Raw genomic sequence first — 20,305 nt, forward strand, 5'->3', positions numbered from 1 at the left:
AGGATCTACCGGCTGAAAGGACTACCACACCAAACAGGAGTACTGGAGATGGAAATTAGACCGTCTGGTTAGCTCATGTTTTGTTCTTCTGTTACTGCATGTCCCTGGTTGCTTTGTCTTTTGCGTGTAGCCATGTAAGCATTTTTTGCTCCGGAAAACAGGGGACGAGTTATTTTGTGGTCAGGAAGTCAGGGTTCATTGGGTTAACTCTTCCAAAGTCGAAAGTCAAAACATACATTTTGTGAAGCAAAGTCTCTCTATTTTATCATTACTGAAGCTACAAAAAAATATTGTAAAAATTAACACTGCATTTTTCTGGTAAAACATTAACATGCAAAAAGAGTCACAGTTGAAATAGATATGATTTCAGGTTATTACTGATTGAAAGATATAAATTTGAGAAGTGACAATGACTAATTATAGCCATGGACTTCTCAATATTGCCTACATGCTTACTTCAACCAGCACATACACCATAAAAGAAAGGCTACATCACTTATGTACACACCAAAAAAAATTAATTCTCCCTTTCTAATATCATCATCTGATGGAATGAAAGAGTACTGCCCGTATGCAAAAAAATGAAAGAATGTTTGTGAAAGCAACCCACAACAAAGCCAACGATAGAAACATAAGCAAAATAATCAACAATTACTGCGACAAAAAAGGTGCGGAAAAAAGGGACAGTCTCCAAACCCGCCATCATTTTAACATACAGGAACAGATCAGCTGCCACCAAACTAGCCTTTAGTTTTTCAAGATGAATTGATAATCAAACAAGCATGGCATTTTTCAGGGAAGAAATTTTGAAGGTGACAATGACAGAGAACAAAACAATCACTCCTTTGACTGGATGTTTTCAGAAATGTTCTTTAAGGACGGAAGCACACCAACAGCTTCATTACACTGTCATACAATGTAAAGTATAAAAATATGAATTAACACACATGATGCACTTAGCATGAAACATTCATATATTACATGTGTGCAGCAATTCCAATATTACTATCTAAATCAGTTCCACACCACAGCAAAAACAGAACAATCATTTGTTTTACCACATAAGATAAAAATAAGTGGAATGCATATAAGAAAAATGCCAGCAAAGATGTACCAAGGCAAAGGGAAAATTGGAGCAGTCAAATGGGCCAAAATAAGAGAGTAAATGGCGCCTTTAAAAGTGAGCAAGGAAGGAAGTGAATTTTAAAGTAAAATCTAACATTGCCAGAAAAAGGAGACCACGGAACAGCCCCAGCAACTGTGATGTATGCCAAAAGTCTGAAAAGGTGCTGGAAGTATAAGTTGCACAACTGGAGCCCCTTCAAAGGAGGACAAAAAGAATTGCTGGACAAACAAATTTACATATTTCTATTTTTGACTACTGTGGCCATCCACAGGCTTTGAAATTGCAGGTTTGGGCACCCCTTGAACTGCATGACACTGCAATGTTAAGGTACATTTCTTCATTCACTTCCGTCCTCACACAAAGGTTCTTCACACCTTAAGATAACTTTTTTACATGAAGTACAGCTTAGCCTATCCTAGGATTCTAATAATGTAAGTAATTCTGCCACACTGATAACCACATCCAAGACCTGCAGGATTTTGATAATTTGAATTGATGAAACCGCAAAAACTACCATTGCAAATCCACCAGAAAAGGGGTGTAGCTGTGGAGTTAGACATGTCATTTGTCAATGAAACCAACAGTATACTGTAGAAAAAGTACTCTTTGCTGGTTGTTACCAGGGAGGACACAATAATACCATTACTAGCCATGACATTTCCAAATCTTTAAAAGACATGTACATGCTTGTTTTGCCTGCTTTGACAAAAAACTTTCACAAACTGCCTTTCTTAACAAAAGTGAGCATGTTACTTGAGCAGGTCAAAGAAAAGCTTTCTTCATCAGTTCACTGAATAGTCTTGGAGTGGACACAACACTTGCAGGAAAGAAAAAAAACAACCTAAAAAGCCAGCAACAATGCCAAGAAAAACCGGTCTGAGAAAATAAAAGATTTCTATAAAAGTCTGCGGAATAAAATTCCAGTAATCACTGCTTACTTTGTGATAAAGCGTAGTGCAAATCCATTAGTTCTGGAAAGTCTTCTGGGAATACCCATTCCTGATAAGCACCACAGCATCGCCACACTGGCACACAAGACTATCTCATTCAGAAGCCGAAGCTTTAGCACCAGTGCCACTATTCTCCTCTTGAGAGGACTTGCGACATAGATCTGACACAACTGACAGCCACTCCACTTTCTCTAGCTCATCTTTCATCTGGAATGTGAAGTTCTTTCCTTTCTTCGTGCGGACAACCAGGCGAAATCTTGGGCTTTCCTTGTCCCCTGCTGTTGCCTCGCTGTTGCTGCCTGGACAGATGGATGACAAAATTCTCATTTGTAGTAAGTTTTAAAAAAACCAAAACCAAATTATTAGAATTATTTTTAAAAAACCCATTTCAACTGTACAAATGTACAACCTAGAAATCCAAATAATTGTCAACAAGCTGCTCAGTTGTACAGAGCCCAAAATTTTGAATTATTTTTTTAAATTACAGTTTCTTAACTCATCCCTACGCACTATTTTGGGCTTGTGGACAAATTTTTTTTGGGAGGGCGAAATGAGATGCTGACGAGTGCACAGTTCAAAGGTCTCTGGGGCCACAAATTCATATAAATATCAACATACTATATACCAAAATTATCAGTATGATTTGTAGAATACATCTGTTTTCTTTATTTCTGTATTTTTCAACTTTTGGTTCCTGTAAGAGGCGATTATGCATCACAATTTTTCTTGGATGTGGATGAAATTTCAAAATAAAAAATTCACCATCTTTGGTGAAAATCGAAAAAATATAATTGCACCCAGTCATATGATACATCAAAATAACCATACATGAATATAGAACTGGAAAATATTAATCATTTTGCAGTTACTTTCATGCATTCCACATAATTTGTACATTTAGATCAAAACATCTGATATTGAAAATTTTTAAAAAACAAAATCTCGAAAAAAGGACAACATGCGTTTACAAACAATACAAAACACACATATCTTGTTTGGAATTATTCAGAATTGCATTTGGAATAAAACTACCTGTGTCTTGAGTGGTATTTTTATGTGTAATCTTACTAAAATGTAGTGATTTGGGGGAGAAAAAACCATTTTGACAATTTGCATCTAACATTGAAAAATATCGATTTCCCAATAACACAGGAATGGCAATTTAGAGTCCATTTTACAAATATAGTATCAACATTCTAAAGAAGAGTCCTACATTTCTTTAGAAAACAGAATACTAATACATTTTGTTGTGAAAAAGTATTCAGACTGGTATCTGGGTCATAATTTGGGCGTTGCGATAAAACAAGGTTGCAAAAACTTCGAAATCGTGTTTCTGAACAGAATCAAAGCTTCCGATTTCCGTTGGAAACGCTTGACCCAGAAGTAAAAGTTATATTACAACCTTTATAATAACATGGATACGTGGACTGGAATAGAATCTAAGGTAGAATTATAGATCGGTTCTTGAGCCTTCAGGGGCAGCTTGCTGTAGCGAAGTCACTTTCGCTGCGCCGCTGCACAAGGCTCGGCATAGCGAAAGATTTAATCTGGGATACTGATTGCATACATTCGTGAAACATTTAATCAAAATTCAAATTCTACATGAAGAAAAAAACAAGAAAAGATATATATTATTATTAATATGATTCCTAAAAGAATTGAACATTTTTGTTCTCTCCCCTAAAAAAATTTTGCTTTTACTTTCTGGACTTAGACCAGTTGAACAATTTGCTGACAATATGTGAGGCACGATGGTGAAATCAGGCACTCAACAGGCACTTTTCCTCCAGTTTGGCAATCTTTATTGAATTTTCGCTTTTGGGCTTACCACTTATGTTCATATAACAACACATTTCAATGTGAATTTTACTGAAAAACAATTAACAGCACAAAATATTGAAATTTTCAGTTCTCAAGGACTCAAGTTACTGAAGTTAACAAACTTCGGGGCCCATTTTCTAGCTAATTTTACCCCTGAAACTTGGCGACCTCCACCTCCTTCAATCGCAAATATCTCGACTTCTATTCAAGACAGATGGGTACTTCTTCATTGAAAGATAGACAAATGAACAAGCTTTAAGATGACAGAAATAACTCCACATGCCCCAGAACTGACGAGCACCTGATTCCACCACATTGTGACACATATCTATTTTTCAATTGCACAGTGGTACAGGAGATTGAAAAACCTTAGAAAGTTTTCTTCTTTAGAAACAGAAACCTGCACTGATATATGATTTTAAAAAATACAACTTTTAATAGAATAAATTGTCCTCTTTTAATTTAGTACTTTGCTTCTTGTCTGCGACTCACACCACCCTGCCATACAAGACTAGAAATAGATAGCAGGAAGCAATGTGTCAGTACTACTCCTGATCAATCAACTCTTGAAAACAGCATAGAACAGAGGAATGCTATCCAATCCTTTATAAAGTTATTCAGATTGCATGTTATTGTGGCAGAATGTGAAAATATGAACACAAAACTGCCCATCTGTTCCAACATCAACAGCATATCAACTGCTTCTGTAAATTCCACTTCATTAATACCATTCACATTTAAAGAAATACTACCAATTCATGTAAAGGAGAAATCGCCTCATGTAAGAAGTCTCAGTCTTTTTTTTGTAAAGTGTTTTACGCATACGGCGCTCGCAACTGCATAAGGTCATATGAGCGCGCGGGACACACCTAATATTTTCAGTTGGTAGGAAATTTTGAATTTTGCCCGGGTAGCGGCCGAAGCCTACTCTTATCGATTTTAGACCACCAAGGGATCTTTAACGTGCGCAACTTGCACACGCGTTCTCCGAGATTTTTCACCCTTGTCCGAGTCTCAGTCTGCTTACAAGTATTCATAATCATGCCCCTCAATGGATGTAGTTCTCACTTCAGCAGTATACTTATTCACCTTGAAGATAAAAACACTCATTCAAAACTGCTGACAAAAGGGGTTGAAATGGTAAAAATCAAATTAACTGTAGATGACATTTTCAAGGAATGGATAAATGTCACGGAAAAGCAAAATGGAGGAATTATCTTCTAAGCTACATATCTAGCTCTACTTCGCTTCAAATCAGCAATGGCCCATCAGTATGCTATCAAGGGCAGATGAGGCTATTGTGATAAGAGTTGCCCTCAAATGCATAGATCTTGTAAGTCATCACATGACATAACTCCTGATACATTACCTTTACTGCTGTTAGAAGGGGGCTTGATTATTTCCATAACCTTGCACGACGTTAAAGAAATGAACTTGGAAGGAAACTTGTCTTCAATGCCCTGGAAGCAAAGTCAGTCAGTAGGTTAATGGTGAAATCAAAGTGATTGCTAAAAGCTATAACTAATGGAAGGATCATGGCAGCTCTATTGGATAGTCACTTCATTTCAATTGTCCAACCTCAATCACCATCAGACATACTGCATTGCAGGCTCTTAAGCACATTTTACTAACATTTCCATATTTTCTCATTGCAGTTGGAGGATCTGTTCATAAACTGAGGACAACAGAGTGAAGAGATTTTATAAAATATACAATGTTCTGCCTGGTAAGGCCAGAAATGAACCCACCAAACTTTACTGTTGAAGTGTTGGGCTAAAACCCCTCTTAGAACTCTGAAGCTATCGAGGCAATGATATTTCTATATGTTGTGGGGTTGAAGAGCATGTGAGGCATACTCAGTATATTTTGGCTCTCCAGGCATCTTTTCGTTGTGCATCGGTTTCCTTTCTCAGTCATGCACTCCTCTAAGTGGATCCTTTCCATCTTGCCCTTTTCATAAACCCCTTTCTTTCGTAGTTCTCTTTCCCTCTCCATTTTATTTCTCTTTTCATATACCCTCTCCTTCTTCCTTTTTTTTCTTCTTTCTCTCTTTCTCAGATTCTCCCCCTTAGTTTTAGTAGAGGTTTTATGGCGCTTGCAACTGCATAAGGTCATATGAGCGCCAAGGGGTGGATAATCTTTATTGAATTTTCGCTTTTGGGCTTACCACTTATGTTCATATAACAACACATTTCAATGTGAATTTTACTGAAAAACAATTAACAGCACAAAATATTGAAATTGAAAAAACTCCGGTTTGGAAATTTTTATTTAACCAGTCACTGGTTGGAGAATAGAACGGAAACAAATAGGATCACACTCCTAACTCCTCAACTCCTCAACTCCTCTTAGTGTATGGCATGGTTTAGAATTATTCAGCTGCGGCAAAGCTGTTCTGTGCAATAACTTCATTCCCCACTCTTTCGAACGAGTAAGTTTGCAGACACACACAGCGCAATGCCTCCCTCAAGTAACCACATGTCCTTGTCATCTGGTCAATGCCAGAGTAGAGCAGGCGTTGTAAGTCTGCAGGTGTGTGTAGGAGCTTGCGTCGAAGAACTGCCAGGTTTGGGCAGTGAAGGAGAAGATGTTCAACTGTCTCCTCGTGGTAGCAGACCTGCCACTCTATGAAACCTCAAAATCAGGATCTCAGGGAGCAAAAATCAGGATTTGGTGAAAAAAATCGGGATCAACAGCAAATCACCAAGGTGATTGCCAAAGCTGACTTAAAATTTTTCCAGGGGTGTCCATAAATTACTGGCCTATATGCCCTCTGAGTGTGTTTGTGTGTGTGTGTGTGTGTGCGCGCGCGTGCGTGCGTGCCAGTTATCATTTTTTTGTTGTAAATCCTGAAGCATCACGTCAAGCACTCCTAGTCCAAGTGTCTATACCCCCCCACCCCAACCAATAAGTCCCGAAATACATGAATTTAAGTTGACCCTGTCAACGGACGATCCCAACACGCAGAACTCGCACGGCGATGTCATGTCACGTGACGCAAATGCGCTGATTGTAACAATTTTATTAACGGGTCCGACTAACTGCGCGTTCACACAAAACTCTCAGATGGGCGACAGTCGTTCTACTTCTAGTACTCTAGGATAACAACGGCGGCCGACCGACCAATTGTACCAACAAATCTCTTATCACTCAAAATGCGTTCAGACTAAAGCAACGACAACGGCCGTATGTTAGTCTGGTCAGCGCAAGTACATGTAGTTGTATAAGGGTTAGAAAGACTGTCGCTCGTCTGAGTATTTGGTGTGAACGCGCAGTTACCAGACCTCGGACAAGGCTTGTTTTGAAAGTAGCAGCGGAAATACGAATATTATCGATTATTTGTATGTCCCAAATAAATTGTAATAGTTACCAGGCTATCATTGGAGAATTCTGATTGCGGGCAAAGATCACACACAACTTGGGGCGATCAGCTACTTAATGCAGCATCGATATTTCGGGAAATAGTGCTCCGAGTTCCTACTGACAAAAAGTTCAACGGGCGCTTCCCGCGATAAAGGAGAAGGCAGAGTAAGTTTTTAGAAAAATCCGGCACAACAGCGGACTGGGACAAAAAATCGGGATACACGCGATCGAAATCGGGAAAATCAGGATGCTTGAAATTTGGGGCAAAAAATCGGGATATCCCGACTAAATCGGGATGAGTGGCAGGTCTGTGGTAGTCACAGTGTCTGCAATGGGGTTCCCACATAGGGTTGATTCTGTTTATGTGCTTGTTGTTGTATAAGTGTCCTGTGCGGGCTCTGAAGATCAATGTCTGATCGGCTATACATAAAAGATTCCAAGGGTCTTTGGGGTTGGGTTTGTCCATGTACCCGAAGAGAGATCTTCCTGTTTCTGCGTTGGCCCATCTGTTTAGCCACTCGTCTCTGCTTTTGGCTTGGATGATCCCTCTGCAGGTCTGTAAAGAGGCGGTTGTGTCTGTCTGGGGCAGGCTCGCTCCAGTCTTTGATAGACCGTCTGCAGTCTCATTCCCTGGTACTCCAGAATGGCCAGGCACCCACTGCAGTGTGACCCGGACGCCATAGGAAGTGCCTATCTGTTTTACAAGGCTGAGAATGTTCCCGTCACCTCTGTAGTCTCCTCCTCCCTCGACGGCTTGGAGTACTGACATTGAGTCAGAGAAGACAACAACATCCCCTGGTGTTACTGCACCTTCAAAAAAGTCTTAGGTGATCTGCTCCAGGGTCTTTACTATGGAGATTCTCTCTGCATCATAGTTAGAGCTGTATGTTCCACATGGGCCAAATAGTTGGGTCTGCTTCTTCTCTCCAAGGTTGTTTCGATATTTGATGGTAGATCCATATCCAGCATTCCGTGTAGCGTTTGTTACTATGCATATGAACAGGTTAATGTCCCGGGAATGGCCTAAAGACACTTCAGTCAGTAGCACCGCCCCGAAGGGTGGATTCTCCCCCATTCCCTGAATTCAGCCTAGCATGAGAAAAGGAAGTAGACATCAGAGGGCAAGGAAGGGGTGGCTATGGGAAGGACTAAAGTTCTCCCAATATGGTTAAGTGTGGGGGATCATTTTAGTTATCATCTATTATCATCCACTGACAATGACTCGTGCTAATCAGACGACTGGCTTTCACAAGACATGTAGCAAACTAAATGTGAGGCATCTTGGGGACATCAGGCTCTTGTCAAAATATTGAAATTGAAAAAACTCCGGTTTGGAAATTTTTATTTAACCAGTCACTGGTTGGAGAATAGAACGGAAACAAATAGGATCACACTCCTAACTCCTCAACTCCTCAACTCCTCTTAGTGTATGGCATGGTTTAGAATTATTCAGCTGCGGCAAAGCTGTTCTGTGCAATAACTTCATTCCCCACTCTTTCGAACGAGTAAGTTTGCAGACACACACAAAATTTCAAAATGATCTGCCCAGCATGGGAACTCTTGGCCTCTGAAAACACCACAAAAGCTGTTTCTCTGAACTGAAAAATGGTGATCATTGTTGCTCTACCAAAACTACAAGACTGCATATCGCCAGCATCATTCCACAATTGCCCAAACCAGTTGCTGGGAAGGAGAGGTGAAAGAGGTGGGGGTTGTTCCAGATAAAGCGACGATTTGAGTAAAGACATTCAGATATAGCCATTATTTGAAAAAAGACATCCAGATATAAAAGCAGTGATGCCAATAAAAACATCCAGATTAAGCTATGACCCGAATAAAGACATACAAATTAAGCCCTGATTCAGATAAAGACATACAGATAAAGCAGTGATTCGAATAAAGACACCCAGGTTTAGCTGTGATTCGAATAAAGACATCCGGATGAAGCCAATATTCAAATACAGACATCCGGATTAAGCAGTAATTTGGATAAAGACATCCGATTTGAATAAAAACACCCAGACTAAGCAGTGATTTGAATAAAGACATCCAGATTACGCTGTGACTTGAATAAAGAAATCCAGATAAGGCTGTGACTCGAATAAAGACATCCGGATAAGGCTGTGATTCGAATAAAGACATCCAGATTAAGCTGTGATTCTAATAACGAGATCCAGATAAAGCAATGATTCAAATAAAGACAATCAGATAAAGCTGTGATTCGAATAAAGATATTCAGATTAAGCAGTGATTCAAATAAAGACATCCACTTCATGTAGTGATCCAAATAAAAACATCCAGGTAAAGCCATTATTCGAATAAAGAACATCCAGATTAGGCTGTGATTCGAACAAAACACATCAAGGGGCATCTTGCTATACAGTTTCCCTGTATTTTGCTTTTTTCCTTCTTTTTTATTTGAAAAATAACGAGTCAATTTCTCTCAAAACTAAGGTCCTTGTGGAATGACCCTGATGATACACCCTTGTTGTTCCATACCACACTAATTTCCCCAAACCCAAGACATACTATGCAACAGAAAATTAAAACCACACTGAATTATATTAAAATATTACCTCGCTGCTAAAGCGAAAAGTACATCCCTAATGTTGTACTTGAGAATACTCAAGAGTAATTTAGCATAATACTTGACGAACTTCTGGGTGACTGCCAACCCGGCTTCTCAATTTTCCAGGGGGGGCTCATCCATTTTCCAGGGGCATGTTACATAACAATGACAGCGCGTGCTCCATTTATACACACACATACGTAGGTTCATTATATCCAGTCAACAACATGTCAGGGTGGCACTGGGTTACTGTGTGACTAAGGTATTTCAGTCTGTTCTTACTTATGTACATTTTCCCCTCACTATATTCGCCTATATGCACTATATAAAGATGAATCTTGCTTTGAGCCTCAGAAAAGGCCTAGAACCAGAATATTGACTGTCAAGAACCAGTTTGGGTGTCTTATTTTATATAATACACGTGAAAGACAAAAATTATTGCTCAAACTCAAAAGTAGAGTAATAATTTGAATGGCTCAAGTAGACCCATTCAGTGTGAGGGCAAGATGCAGTGACACTGAAAATCTGCGAATCTTTAACAGAAAGCTAAATATTATAGATATACAATACTTGTAATTCACTATCACCCATCCAATGAACGCGATTCCACACAAGGCCTGCACCAACGCGTATTTTGCAGAGAGCTCAAGTAGTAATCAAAATTCTAAATACTAAAATTTGCTCCCAAGTTCAGTTTTTGTCTTCCAGTGCTGCCTTCAACCCCATCCCCCCTCCCACGAGTGAACCTTTTAAAAAAATCAATAATCCCCCCATTCTGGAGTCCTATACTTCACAGCCCTCAGACTTTGAATGAACTTTGGTGACCCCAACCATCGCCGGCATTCACAATGTGATCCGAACGCGCAGGTTCACTGACCGGTGACGATGGCGAGCCTGACAAGACGCTTGCATAACTTTCTTTTCTTTCTTTTTTTTTCTACAACTGACAGCACTGGACAAATATTGATTTAATTTCATAGCGAAACAGCGTTTGTAATGCAAATCTTGCAGTTTAAAAATGTTGCGTTATCAGATTACTACCGGAAAATTTCTGGGTGGTAACGAAAGCGAAAGTAGATCTTGATTTTCCTGATCGAGCTTCGGTATCACACAATTGACAAATGCACTTCTGCGTGCCGCCATAGCCGCCTGTTCGCGTGAAACGTCCTCTCAGACCTTGAAAAGCCGAATAAATATCATAATCGCGACCGGCAAAAATGAACCCAAGGACGTTATCGGATTTGGTTTTCAAATCTTCTAGAGCTTTAAAGTATTTTCCCAGGTCTTTCTCGGGGCAATTTACAGATTTCCTCAAATTCCCGGGGTATTTCCGAGGCCTGGCAGTCACCCTGCTTATAGCACATTATGAGTTTCAGGTGGGGTATCTTGAATACTTATTTTCCATTTTCTCAAAATGAACACCCCTCACCTGCCCAAAATAAAACTTGTTGATAAAAAGTAGGTGTGAAAATGAAACATTTAAAAAAGACAAAAAAACTCACCGATGCATAGGTTGCTCTATGATACTGCAAACACGGAGGACTTTCTTTCGCAATGACTTTGACCACTTTCCATCCTTTTCGGAGGTTTCTCTAAAAAAAAAAAACAAAGCAAGAAAAAACAGTTTACGCTTTCATGATTATTCCTCTAATCAACATCAGAAGGCATGAAAGGAAAAGTTTCACCTTCAATGGACTCCAGGGGTATGCTCCGAGTTACAATTGCAACATCATTGAAAAACAAAAAATCTGACATTTGTAAGCACCAGAACCAAATATACAAAGGTCAATCTTAAGGGTGATAAAAAAACCTCCTTAACAGCACACCCCGACAGAGTTATACAAAGTCCAAAGTCTGTTTCATAGTAGTAAGTTCATAGCCATGGTTACATTACATGCAAAATATTGGAAGAATCAAGACTTATACTGCTCTTAAAGGGCTGAATGGGAGAAGGGGTGGGGTGGGGGAGTGGGGGCTCTGATTCTGATTCTAATCTGAATCAAAGTCTTGAATGTCTCCACTGCCCTTTCTGACTCTACTTTTAACAGTGCATCTACACACGAAACAGAACTATCTAGAACAGCGAGCGCTAGTGGTCAAACCTTTTTAGCTAGAAAAGCCTCTTTCAAAGTTTTCCCTTTCTTTATCCTCTGTTCCTCCTTATCGCAGTCATCATCATCATCCTCATCATCTGAAGAGCTTGAGTCACTGTCCGTGCTGTCGTAAAAACTGTTTCTTTTCGCTCCCAGATTGACAGAAGTCTGAAAGTTGTCAAAAACACTTTCTTGAAAACATTCACATAATTTACAGGACATTTTTGCAGAGACCTAAAGGCAAAACAAATATCAATATGTGAGGCGATGTAGTAAAATTAGGTGCTTGTCAAAACAATGAATTCAAAGAGACTGGCATTTTCTACCCTTTTGGCAATTTCTACTAAATTTTTGTTTTTTGACTCAGCACCTTTTACGTCCATTTAAAAACACCTTTCTGTGTGGTCTTTACTGAAAAATGTTAATAAACTATTTAGCACCTAAAGCGGGTTGCAATCATCGATTCGAACCTAGAGTGGTGTTGTGCGGCCAAGGCGCACTGGCGGAGGAATTTTAGTAGTAGCGGGGGGGGGGGGGTTCCCTGCTGAGCGCCTGATCACGTTGGGGTCACGGGGGTCAGCTCCCTGTTGCCGCTCTGTCTGGGCTAACTTAATTTTTGGTACTTTTTAATGTACAGTTTTAGGTGTATCCATTTATTTATGGTAATTATCATTTAACGCACCCAAAACAAGCATTTCTGCTCTTGAGACTAAAAAAAAACCGGACATTGTAATATGTCTGGTTATTTCGTTAGATGTGCTGAAGTCGGCAATGCTAAATTAAAAAATTTTTTTGACAAGTTAGAATGAAATAAAAAATCAATATAAAAAAAAACGGCACGACAAAAATTGTTGAACTTTTGGAACATGAACGATATAACATTGGTGCAGATACTAAAAACAGATGGTATCTGCGTGTATAATAGGAAGCTGTAATTTTGCAACTGTATCCATCGGGCACACAATTCGCTATGAAGTAATTCCTCCAAATACAACTTTAGGTGTCTAATATAATCGTGAATATTCAATTATTTTCTCTAAAGTTTCTCAAAATTACCCTGAAATATCTCTATGAAAAAGTACAAACCGATTTTAGTGCCAGAATACATCTACAATGTAATAAACGAACAGTATCTGTTACACTCCATAAATTCCTTATTTTTCTTAAAACACTATGTCTAGGTTTTGTAAGTTGACTGAATAACAGGGATGACTTCTTGTAATTGTGTTATAAGAGTAATTTCTAGCTTTCCAGTGACACTGAATCAGCACCACTTTTCCAGCTTTTATTTTCGTTGATATGACCACTTGCAATAACTGACAATGTTCTGATTTCTTTACATTCATAAGTGTCCGCGCAGATGTCCGACACAAAAACAAAGAATGAATGTGTTAGCTGTCAGTCATTATTTTTATCCCATACAAGAAGAGCATCTCTACCCATGTATAAACCCAGTTTTCTGTTTTTTTTAAATGTCATAATATATCTTTCTTAGTTGTATCGAGCTGCCACAGACACAGCATGATTCATGAACAAACACAGAGTAACTTTCTCCCGTTTAATGATAGAACAAGAGCTAACATTGAGTGTCTTCAGTTAAAAAATGCAAATGTGCATCTTTCTTCTCTTATAACTTGACTATTGCAACTTGAGTAGATTTAAGATTTCTCAATGGTAAAAGACATGATATTCGTAGTCAGTTTAATAATAATAATAATAATAGATAGCATTTGTATAGCGCATATCCCCGCTCAACAGCAGGCTCTATGTGCTTTACACTATATTATTACCCCAGCAGACCGTAGAACACTCCGGCGGTTTACACTATATTATTACCCCAACAGACCGTAGAACACTCCGAAACATTCTCAGCTTCTCGGGAAGCATACAGTGCAAGCAGCTGATTAAGCGCTCAAACACTAACAAACTGACAAGATCTTTCGCTGTCTATAGCCGGGTACCCATTCTCACCTAGGTGAAGTGAGGAAAATATGTGTAAAGTGCCTTTCCTAAGGACACAACGTCGGGCCCCTGACGGGATTCAAACCGACGACCTTACCGTTGCGAGTCCGAGAGCCTAACCACTAGGCCACCGACGCCACTTAGTTTCACACAGATTTTGGAGAGATCTGTCGTGCAGTTTTTTAAAAAACAATAATTTATTCATAAGTCTGTAACTAAAATAGGACAGATTGGGTACTCTACAAACACTTGTCTCGAACAAAAACTAAGGCACAGATATTAACCATTCAAACGCAGAATAAATTTCAAGACACTGAGCTTTTAGTACATTCGCGTAATGGTTTGCTGTGTGGAATGGGGAAGAAGTCATAACATTTCAAATATAGACAAAAAAGCGAACTTCTTAACCAACACAGGCAAAGTCGCTTCTGGGCTCATTAACCTCGTGACCCCGATCCGGGGAGCTCTGGCGGGCTGCTGAGCCGCGCTAACTAAAGGTAACAGAATCGGGCGAAAAGTGACACCGAGCAGCATACGAGTGACACAACTCTGGTATGCATTTTTATGAGGTCTATGAATAATGTCTGATTAGAATTCACTGAAAACATTGCTGCAAAGAGAAAATCAAGTTGTTCCTCTTTTTCAAGTTGTAGAATGGTTAAAATTGACCTAGAAATAGTGCTTGTGTGAATTTTTAATGTAAATATGACTAAATGGAGGGTGCAATGGAGTTGAAAGTTGGACAAATCCAAGGTACGTTGAAAGTTCATTTCTCGGACTACCGTAATAATGTATTTTCAAGTCCCGAGATGTGTTGGTTATTTTTTTATTTGAGGAAATAGCTAGGTAACAAATGAAAACCCGATTGTCACAACTATAATGGGAGAAAAAACAACAACATTTGTGTCACTACGTGGTGGAATCAGGCGCTCCTCAATTATTGTGCATGTAGAGTTATTGGCATCATCTGAAAGTGTGTTCATTTATCTAACTTTAGATTTTTTTTTTAAAACCCTCTATCTTGAGCAGAAGTGAAGACATTTGTGATTGAAAAAGGTAAGTTCACTAGGTTTCAGCGGTAAAAGTAGCGAGTAAATGGCTGCCAAAGTTAGGTAACTTCAATAGCTAAAGAGTCCTTGAAAACTGAAAAATTACATATTTTGAGATTTTAATCAACATTTTTCCAATAAAATTCACATGGAAATGTATTTTTATTTGGAAATAAAAGGGTTGAACAAAAAACCAAAAATTTGATTAAAATTGCGAAACTGGGGGGAAAATGCCTGTCCCTCCAATTTTGTTCTTATGACGAGCGCCTGATTTCACCACAATGCCTTACATATGGATGATATTTTTAGAGGATTGTCTTCCTTTTCCAGGATTTCAGGGCATAAAATTGCGAAACTGGTGGAAAAATGCCTGTTCCTCAAATTTTGTTATTATGACGAGCGCCTGATTTCACCACGATGCCTCACATTATATTTTTAGAGGATTGTCTTCCTTTTCTAGAATTTCCGGGCATGTATTAGGGAAAATCCACAGGAGTTAAATGGTTAAAGGCACTAAAAATGTAATTTCAAGTTTCAACGGACTCTTATGCTTGGAAAGTCACCACACTCTGGCGGCCATTTTCTTGCCAATTTTACCTCTGAAACCAGGGGAGCCCCACCTCCTTCAAATCGCAAATATTTTGAATACTTTTCACGATAGATGACTTTTTTTTTTAACCAAGAGATACGCAAATAAACAAATTTAAAGATTATACCATATGTCAAAAAATTGACGAGCACACATGTACACTCAGACCAATCTTTTTCAGTACTAGGCACATCTTCCTGCAGCACCGTATCAAATCTCTCACCATCTATGCAGTCATATGCATACACCTTTTAAAAGTACACTTATTTAATTAAAACTGACGAGTTCATAAGTTCTTCAGTTCTGGCAGGGGATCAATTCAGAAATTACCATCTGCTGCTGACCCCAACAAGCATTATGTAAATTTGTTTTGGCTTTTAACAGCTCAATTGTCGGTCTTGAAAGTGCATGAAGTTAATGCAACAGATAAAGACATACTTACAAATCGATATAACTTGTCACCATCACTGAACTTGGGACTGACCCCGCTGGTTCCATCTTTCAGGTCAACCTCCTGAACATGGCCAAGCTTCATGAGTGCCTGTCCCATAGCTGCTCCACTGACGCGATTGCGAACCAGAGACCATCTTAACAACCAGTCTACAATGGATTTACCTGAAAAGAAAAACAAAATTCCAGCGTCCTTTAAAACACACAAAAATTTTGCTTTGAGTTCAAATCCTTACTTGACACTGTCAAGTACAGGGCGATAAAAAAAAAGAGAAAAAAAAAGAAAAAAAGAACCAACTTTACAACTTGTTTTGTAAATATTTTCATCTGAAGTTTTGCCTTTAAATTTGAACACAATATTTGGAAGTCAACAGGAATTAGTCTGATATTCATGTTGGATCATTCTGTACTTTCAAAGGCAAAGGGAGAACCATGGTCCTCCAAGTGACAGGGTACACAGAAAGTACATATATGGCTACAGTGGAGAGATGAGAACATTCTCTCTCTCTCTCTCTTTCTCTGCCTCTCCCAGTCTCTCTCTCTCTCTCTCTCTCTCTCTCCTTTTCTCTTATCATAATGTGCATGTGAGGTCACCCTGAACCAAAACAGGAAGCAATACTTCTTATTCTTGCACTTAAAAAAGAGCAGCTAAACAAGTTGGAACCTACACCCCACAATTTATGACCCAGTATCACCCAGTATGGTATTAGTACGTCAGTTTGCACAAAACCAGCCAAACTACACCATAGAAACCCATTTTAAAAAATCAAGCAAACAGGCATGACCACCTACTATAAATAAATCTTATATCAATGTTAAAGTATGTTAGTCTACTAGAAAGTAGTCAAAAATTCAAATTTGTCCCTGCTAAAATCATTGAAATTTTAAAAAGTTGCCCGCTCCTTTAAAAAACGACAGGCTCTTACTGTAGAAATTCAGCCTTTTTCTGAAGACTAACACCCCCCCCCCCTCAAACCACAAACACACACACTCACTCAAACTCCCATCACATTCTCTGAGAAACATCCTTTCTGAAAAAGGCCATCAGGTCCAAAAGCAAGCTATAATAAAAAAGAAAACTGTTGTCATTTACCAGGCTCCAGAGTACAATACTTTAAATACGAGCGGGTCATACCAAAAAAACTCATGCCAGATACACTGGAAGCGCAAGCGCAAAAATAAAAACTACGGTACACCTCACAACAAACCTGTGAAACAATTCTTGAATACAACTCCACCTCGCAAATGACTGGCAGACTCAACACCAGCATCTGGATCCTGTATAGCACCAATGATTTCACTGAAAAAAAAAAAGTTTTAAATCACATTCTTTTCGCCACACAAACACAGCTCCCATTAACACTTGAACATTGGCTGGGCTGTGGAACTGGAGTAACATACATATACATTGCTCATTGTCTAAGGAAGGAAAATACTGTGCTTTTCAACACTAGTACTGTGTTTCTGGCATTAATGAAGTCTTGACATTAGCTAACCTTTTTTTTTGTGGCAATCAAAGACAATTAAAAAAAAGTTTTGTTAAAGAGTTTTACTGCACTTGCAACACAACAAGGTCAGATAAATGCCGAAGACTAGAGGTGTTACAAGAGAGTAACAAGCACACAGAAAGAAGGTGGAGCAATCAGGATGGTAGATGTTTAAGAAGAAAGAAGAAGCAAACCACATCTCAGCACCCGCCAACCACCTGCAGACAATTTTTAATACATAAAAAGTTGAACTCACAACTAGAATCAGATAAAGAATTTCAAAGGTGAGTCAAGCACAGTGCTAGGACAAGTTTAATTATCAGCTAAACCGAACACTCTATTCACATAAGACAAAGTAAGTTTGGAGAAAAAGACGTCACCGGTACACAAGAGAAGTTGTGGATTACAAGAGGATTTGAACACACTTCTCGTAGACCATAGACAGCACAAGGGAGGTACAAGACAACAATGATGACACGAGCAAGGAGTGGATCGAAACTCTTGATGTGTAACGTAACCCGAGGCAACTTCAATTTAAATATTTTGAAATTGAAACAAATTTCAAAAGACTGAGCACATGGCTCAGATATTATGAGTACAGAGGAAGGAGGAGTGAAAGAAAATAGAAGCAGTCCATTTACATGAATGTCACACATAATCTGAGCACAGATGGTTATGTAATTCCACCAGTGGAGCAACTGTAGATCCTGCTGATGAGCAGTGTCCCCATCCCCTCCCCCCCTCCTCTAAAACCCAACCACCAATACATGCACACACACACACAAACACATTGTTAGTTATAATATTACATTATGACTTTAAACCTCAGGTACACATAACTCGATATCTTGGTAATATTTACCTCACATTAGCTTGGGTGCGGAAATCTTGAAAAGCCATTTTGTCATGAATAATCTGAAATAATGGATAATTCTTCATCTGTGAGAAAGCACAAAAACAAGAGGTTAAATTAAAAGAGAAAAGAAACACAGCTTACTGATTTTCAAGGGACGAAAACTGAAACTGAGAGTTTGAGTAGAGTTATTATTAGAGTTTATTAGTAAGGCATTATCATAATGACATGACCACATTCAACAAGGAGGCAGATAAGGAAACAAATACTAAAACAAACAGAGGAATTAGAGTTAGACGATGCCAGAGTGTCCATTGACTTCCATCCCAAATAGTGTTAAAGAAACATTACAACATATCAAAGGTTTGCCTAGTGCACCTGTAGAAATTTCTAGAATTTACTGTCAGTCTTCTTCTCGTACCCATGCACGAGTAACTGACTGTACGAACTTCATCCCATTCTGCAGCTGATTTTATGACATGGCCGTTTTACCTACACAGAACACAGAATCATCTATTGCCTGATAGATACTCTTAATATTTATATTATTTGTGCTGACTATAGTGACTTCAGTTTTGAGCAGTAATTCCATAATTAGCCTGACTCTAAGGTCTCTGGTGCAACACACTGCTAAAAGCTTTGAGCCTAAAATTTGTAATTTTAGATTTGAAATGCACTAACTAATAAGACAATTGCTCTTTCAAAAAGTTTTTTGAATCAATATATCAAGACACTGTAGAATAATGAGAAACATAGAAAGTTGAAACAAACTTGTAGTGGTCCCAGCCTGTTTAGGAACCAAAGACAGAATCGAACCCCCCCCCCCCCCCCCCCCCCCCCCCTCCTACAAAAAATCAAATAAAACAAACTTCAGAACAAAACAATTAAAAGTTCAGTGCACAAAACAACAAACAGACAGTCAATTAACTCTATCCAAAGATATCCCCCCCCCCTCCCCCAAACAAAAGTAAACATGCAAACCTAGCAATCCCCACCTCTTCCAACAATCGTTAATTGACAAGTAGTTACCTCTTGCGAAGTACTCAATGATCGTATCACAGCACCAAGGACATGCGCCCACCGATCTCTGTCTTCACTGCCACCAGCCTGAAGGAACAGCTCCTCTCCATCTGGTAGGCGAATCTTCAGCAAACCCTGGAAGCAAGTTCAAATAGAAAAAAGACAAGAAGGTGCTGTTGAGTAAATATTGTCATGGTTTACAGGCAGTCAACACAATGATGACAGCCACATTTCTAAACAAGAAACGGATTAGGACAACTGCAACACAACCCTCAAGCACCCATCAACTACCTGTTAATGCACAAAATGTACTGAAATGGAATTACACAATATAACATAGTATAGGTCAGTATTTTCAGAACGCCTTTGCCCCTTTTTCCCAAAGAAAATAAACAATATAAACAAATATATATATATAAATAAATAAATAAATAAAAAGTCCACAAAAAAAAAAAACACCTGGTGATATTCTTTTTTGCCACTTATATAAAAATGAAAATAAACTATCTTATCTTCAAAGCAGGAAAAAAGCAAAGATACCTGTGTATTAAGATCCGAGACGTCATGACAAGGACACACAATGGAACATCCATAAAGAGGCAGAGAGTTGATGATGACTGATTTGTTTTTCTTTTGGTGGCATGAAAGTTGATCCTCACTGAGGACAAACCATCTGGCTTTCCATTTTTTGTTCAGCTTCTAGAGAGGAAAAGTGAATGACATACAATCAATCATAATTTTATTACCTTTTATGACAATTCACTTTCTAGCAATAACTTGAACACTATTAATTTGGTGCCTTTTCATCTTTGTAGTAGTAGTATAAGGTTTTACGGCGCTCGCAACTGCTAAGGTCATATGAGCGCGCGAAACACAAGTTGTTCACCTCTGCGAAAGTTCACTTCACGACTGGTAACTAATTTACTTTAAAATGCTAAAAAGTTAAAATATTCAAATTCGGTGTAAATACATT

At 38.8% G+C, this 20,305-nt stretch overlaps 1 protein-coding gene across 1 annotated transcript in view; it reads right to left on the reverse strand.

Moving 5' to 3' along the window:
• Positions 1-293: 293 nt before the first annotated feature.
• The window catches only part of LOC101849695 (pleckstrin), a 35,133-nt gene continuing 15,121 nt past the window's right edge, over positions 294-20,305 (reverse strand). The window contains exons 2-10 of the mRNA XM_005098832.3: positions 19,873-20,031; positions 19,342-19,467; positions 18,322-18,374; positions 17,181-17,272; positions 15,965-16,137; positions 11,932-12,090; positions 11,332-11,421; positions 5,267-5,357; positions 294-2,375 (exon numbers count right to left, since the gene is read on the reverse strand). Of these exons, the coding sequence (XP_005098889.1) occupies positions 2,170-2,375; positions 5,267-5,357; positions 11,332-11,421; positions 11,932-12,090; positions 15,965-16,137; positions 17,181-17,272; positions 18,322-18,374; positions 19,342-19,467; positions 19,873-20,031 (1,149 nt within the window). The 3' untranslated portion in view covers positions 294-2,169. The remainder of the gene's footprint in view (positions 2,376-5,266; positions 5,358-11,331; positions 11,422-11,931; positions 12,091-15,964; positions 16,138-17,180; positions 17,273-18,321; positions 18,375-19,341; positions 19,468-19,872; positions 20,032-20,305) is intronic.

Source organism: Aplysia californica, unplaced genomic scaffold (assembly GCF_000002075.1).
Source record: "Aplysia californica isolate F4 #8 unplaced genomic scaffold, AplCal3.0 scaffold00194, whole genome shotgun sequence".
NCBI classification, from domain to species: Eukaryota; Metazoa; Mollusca; class Gastropoda; order Aplysiida; family Aplysiidae; genus Aplysia; species Aplysia californica.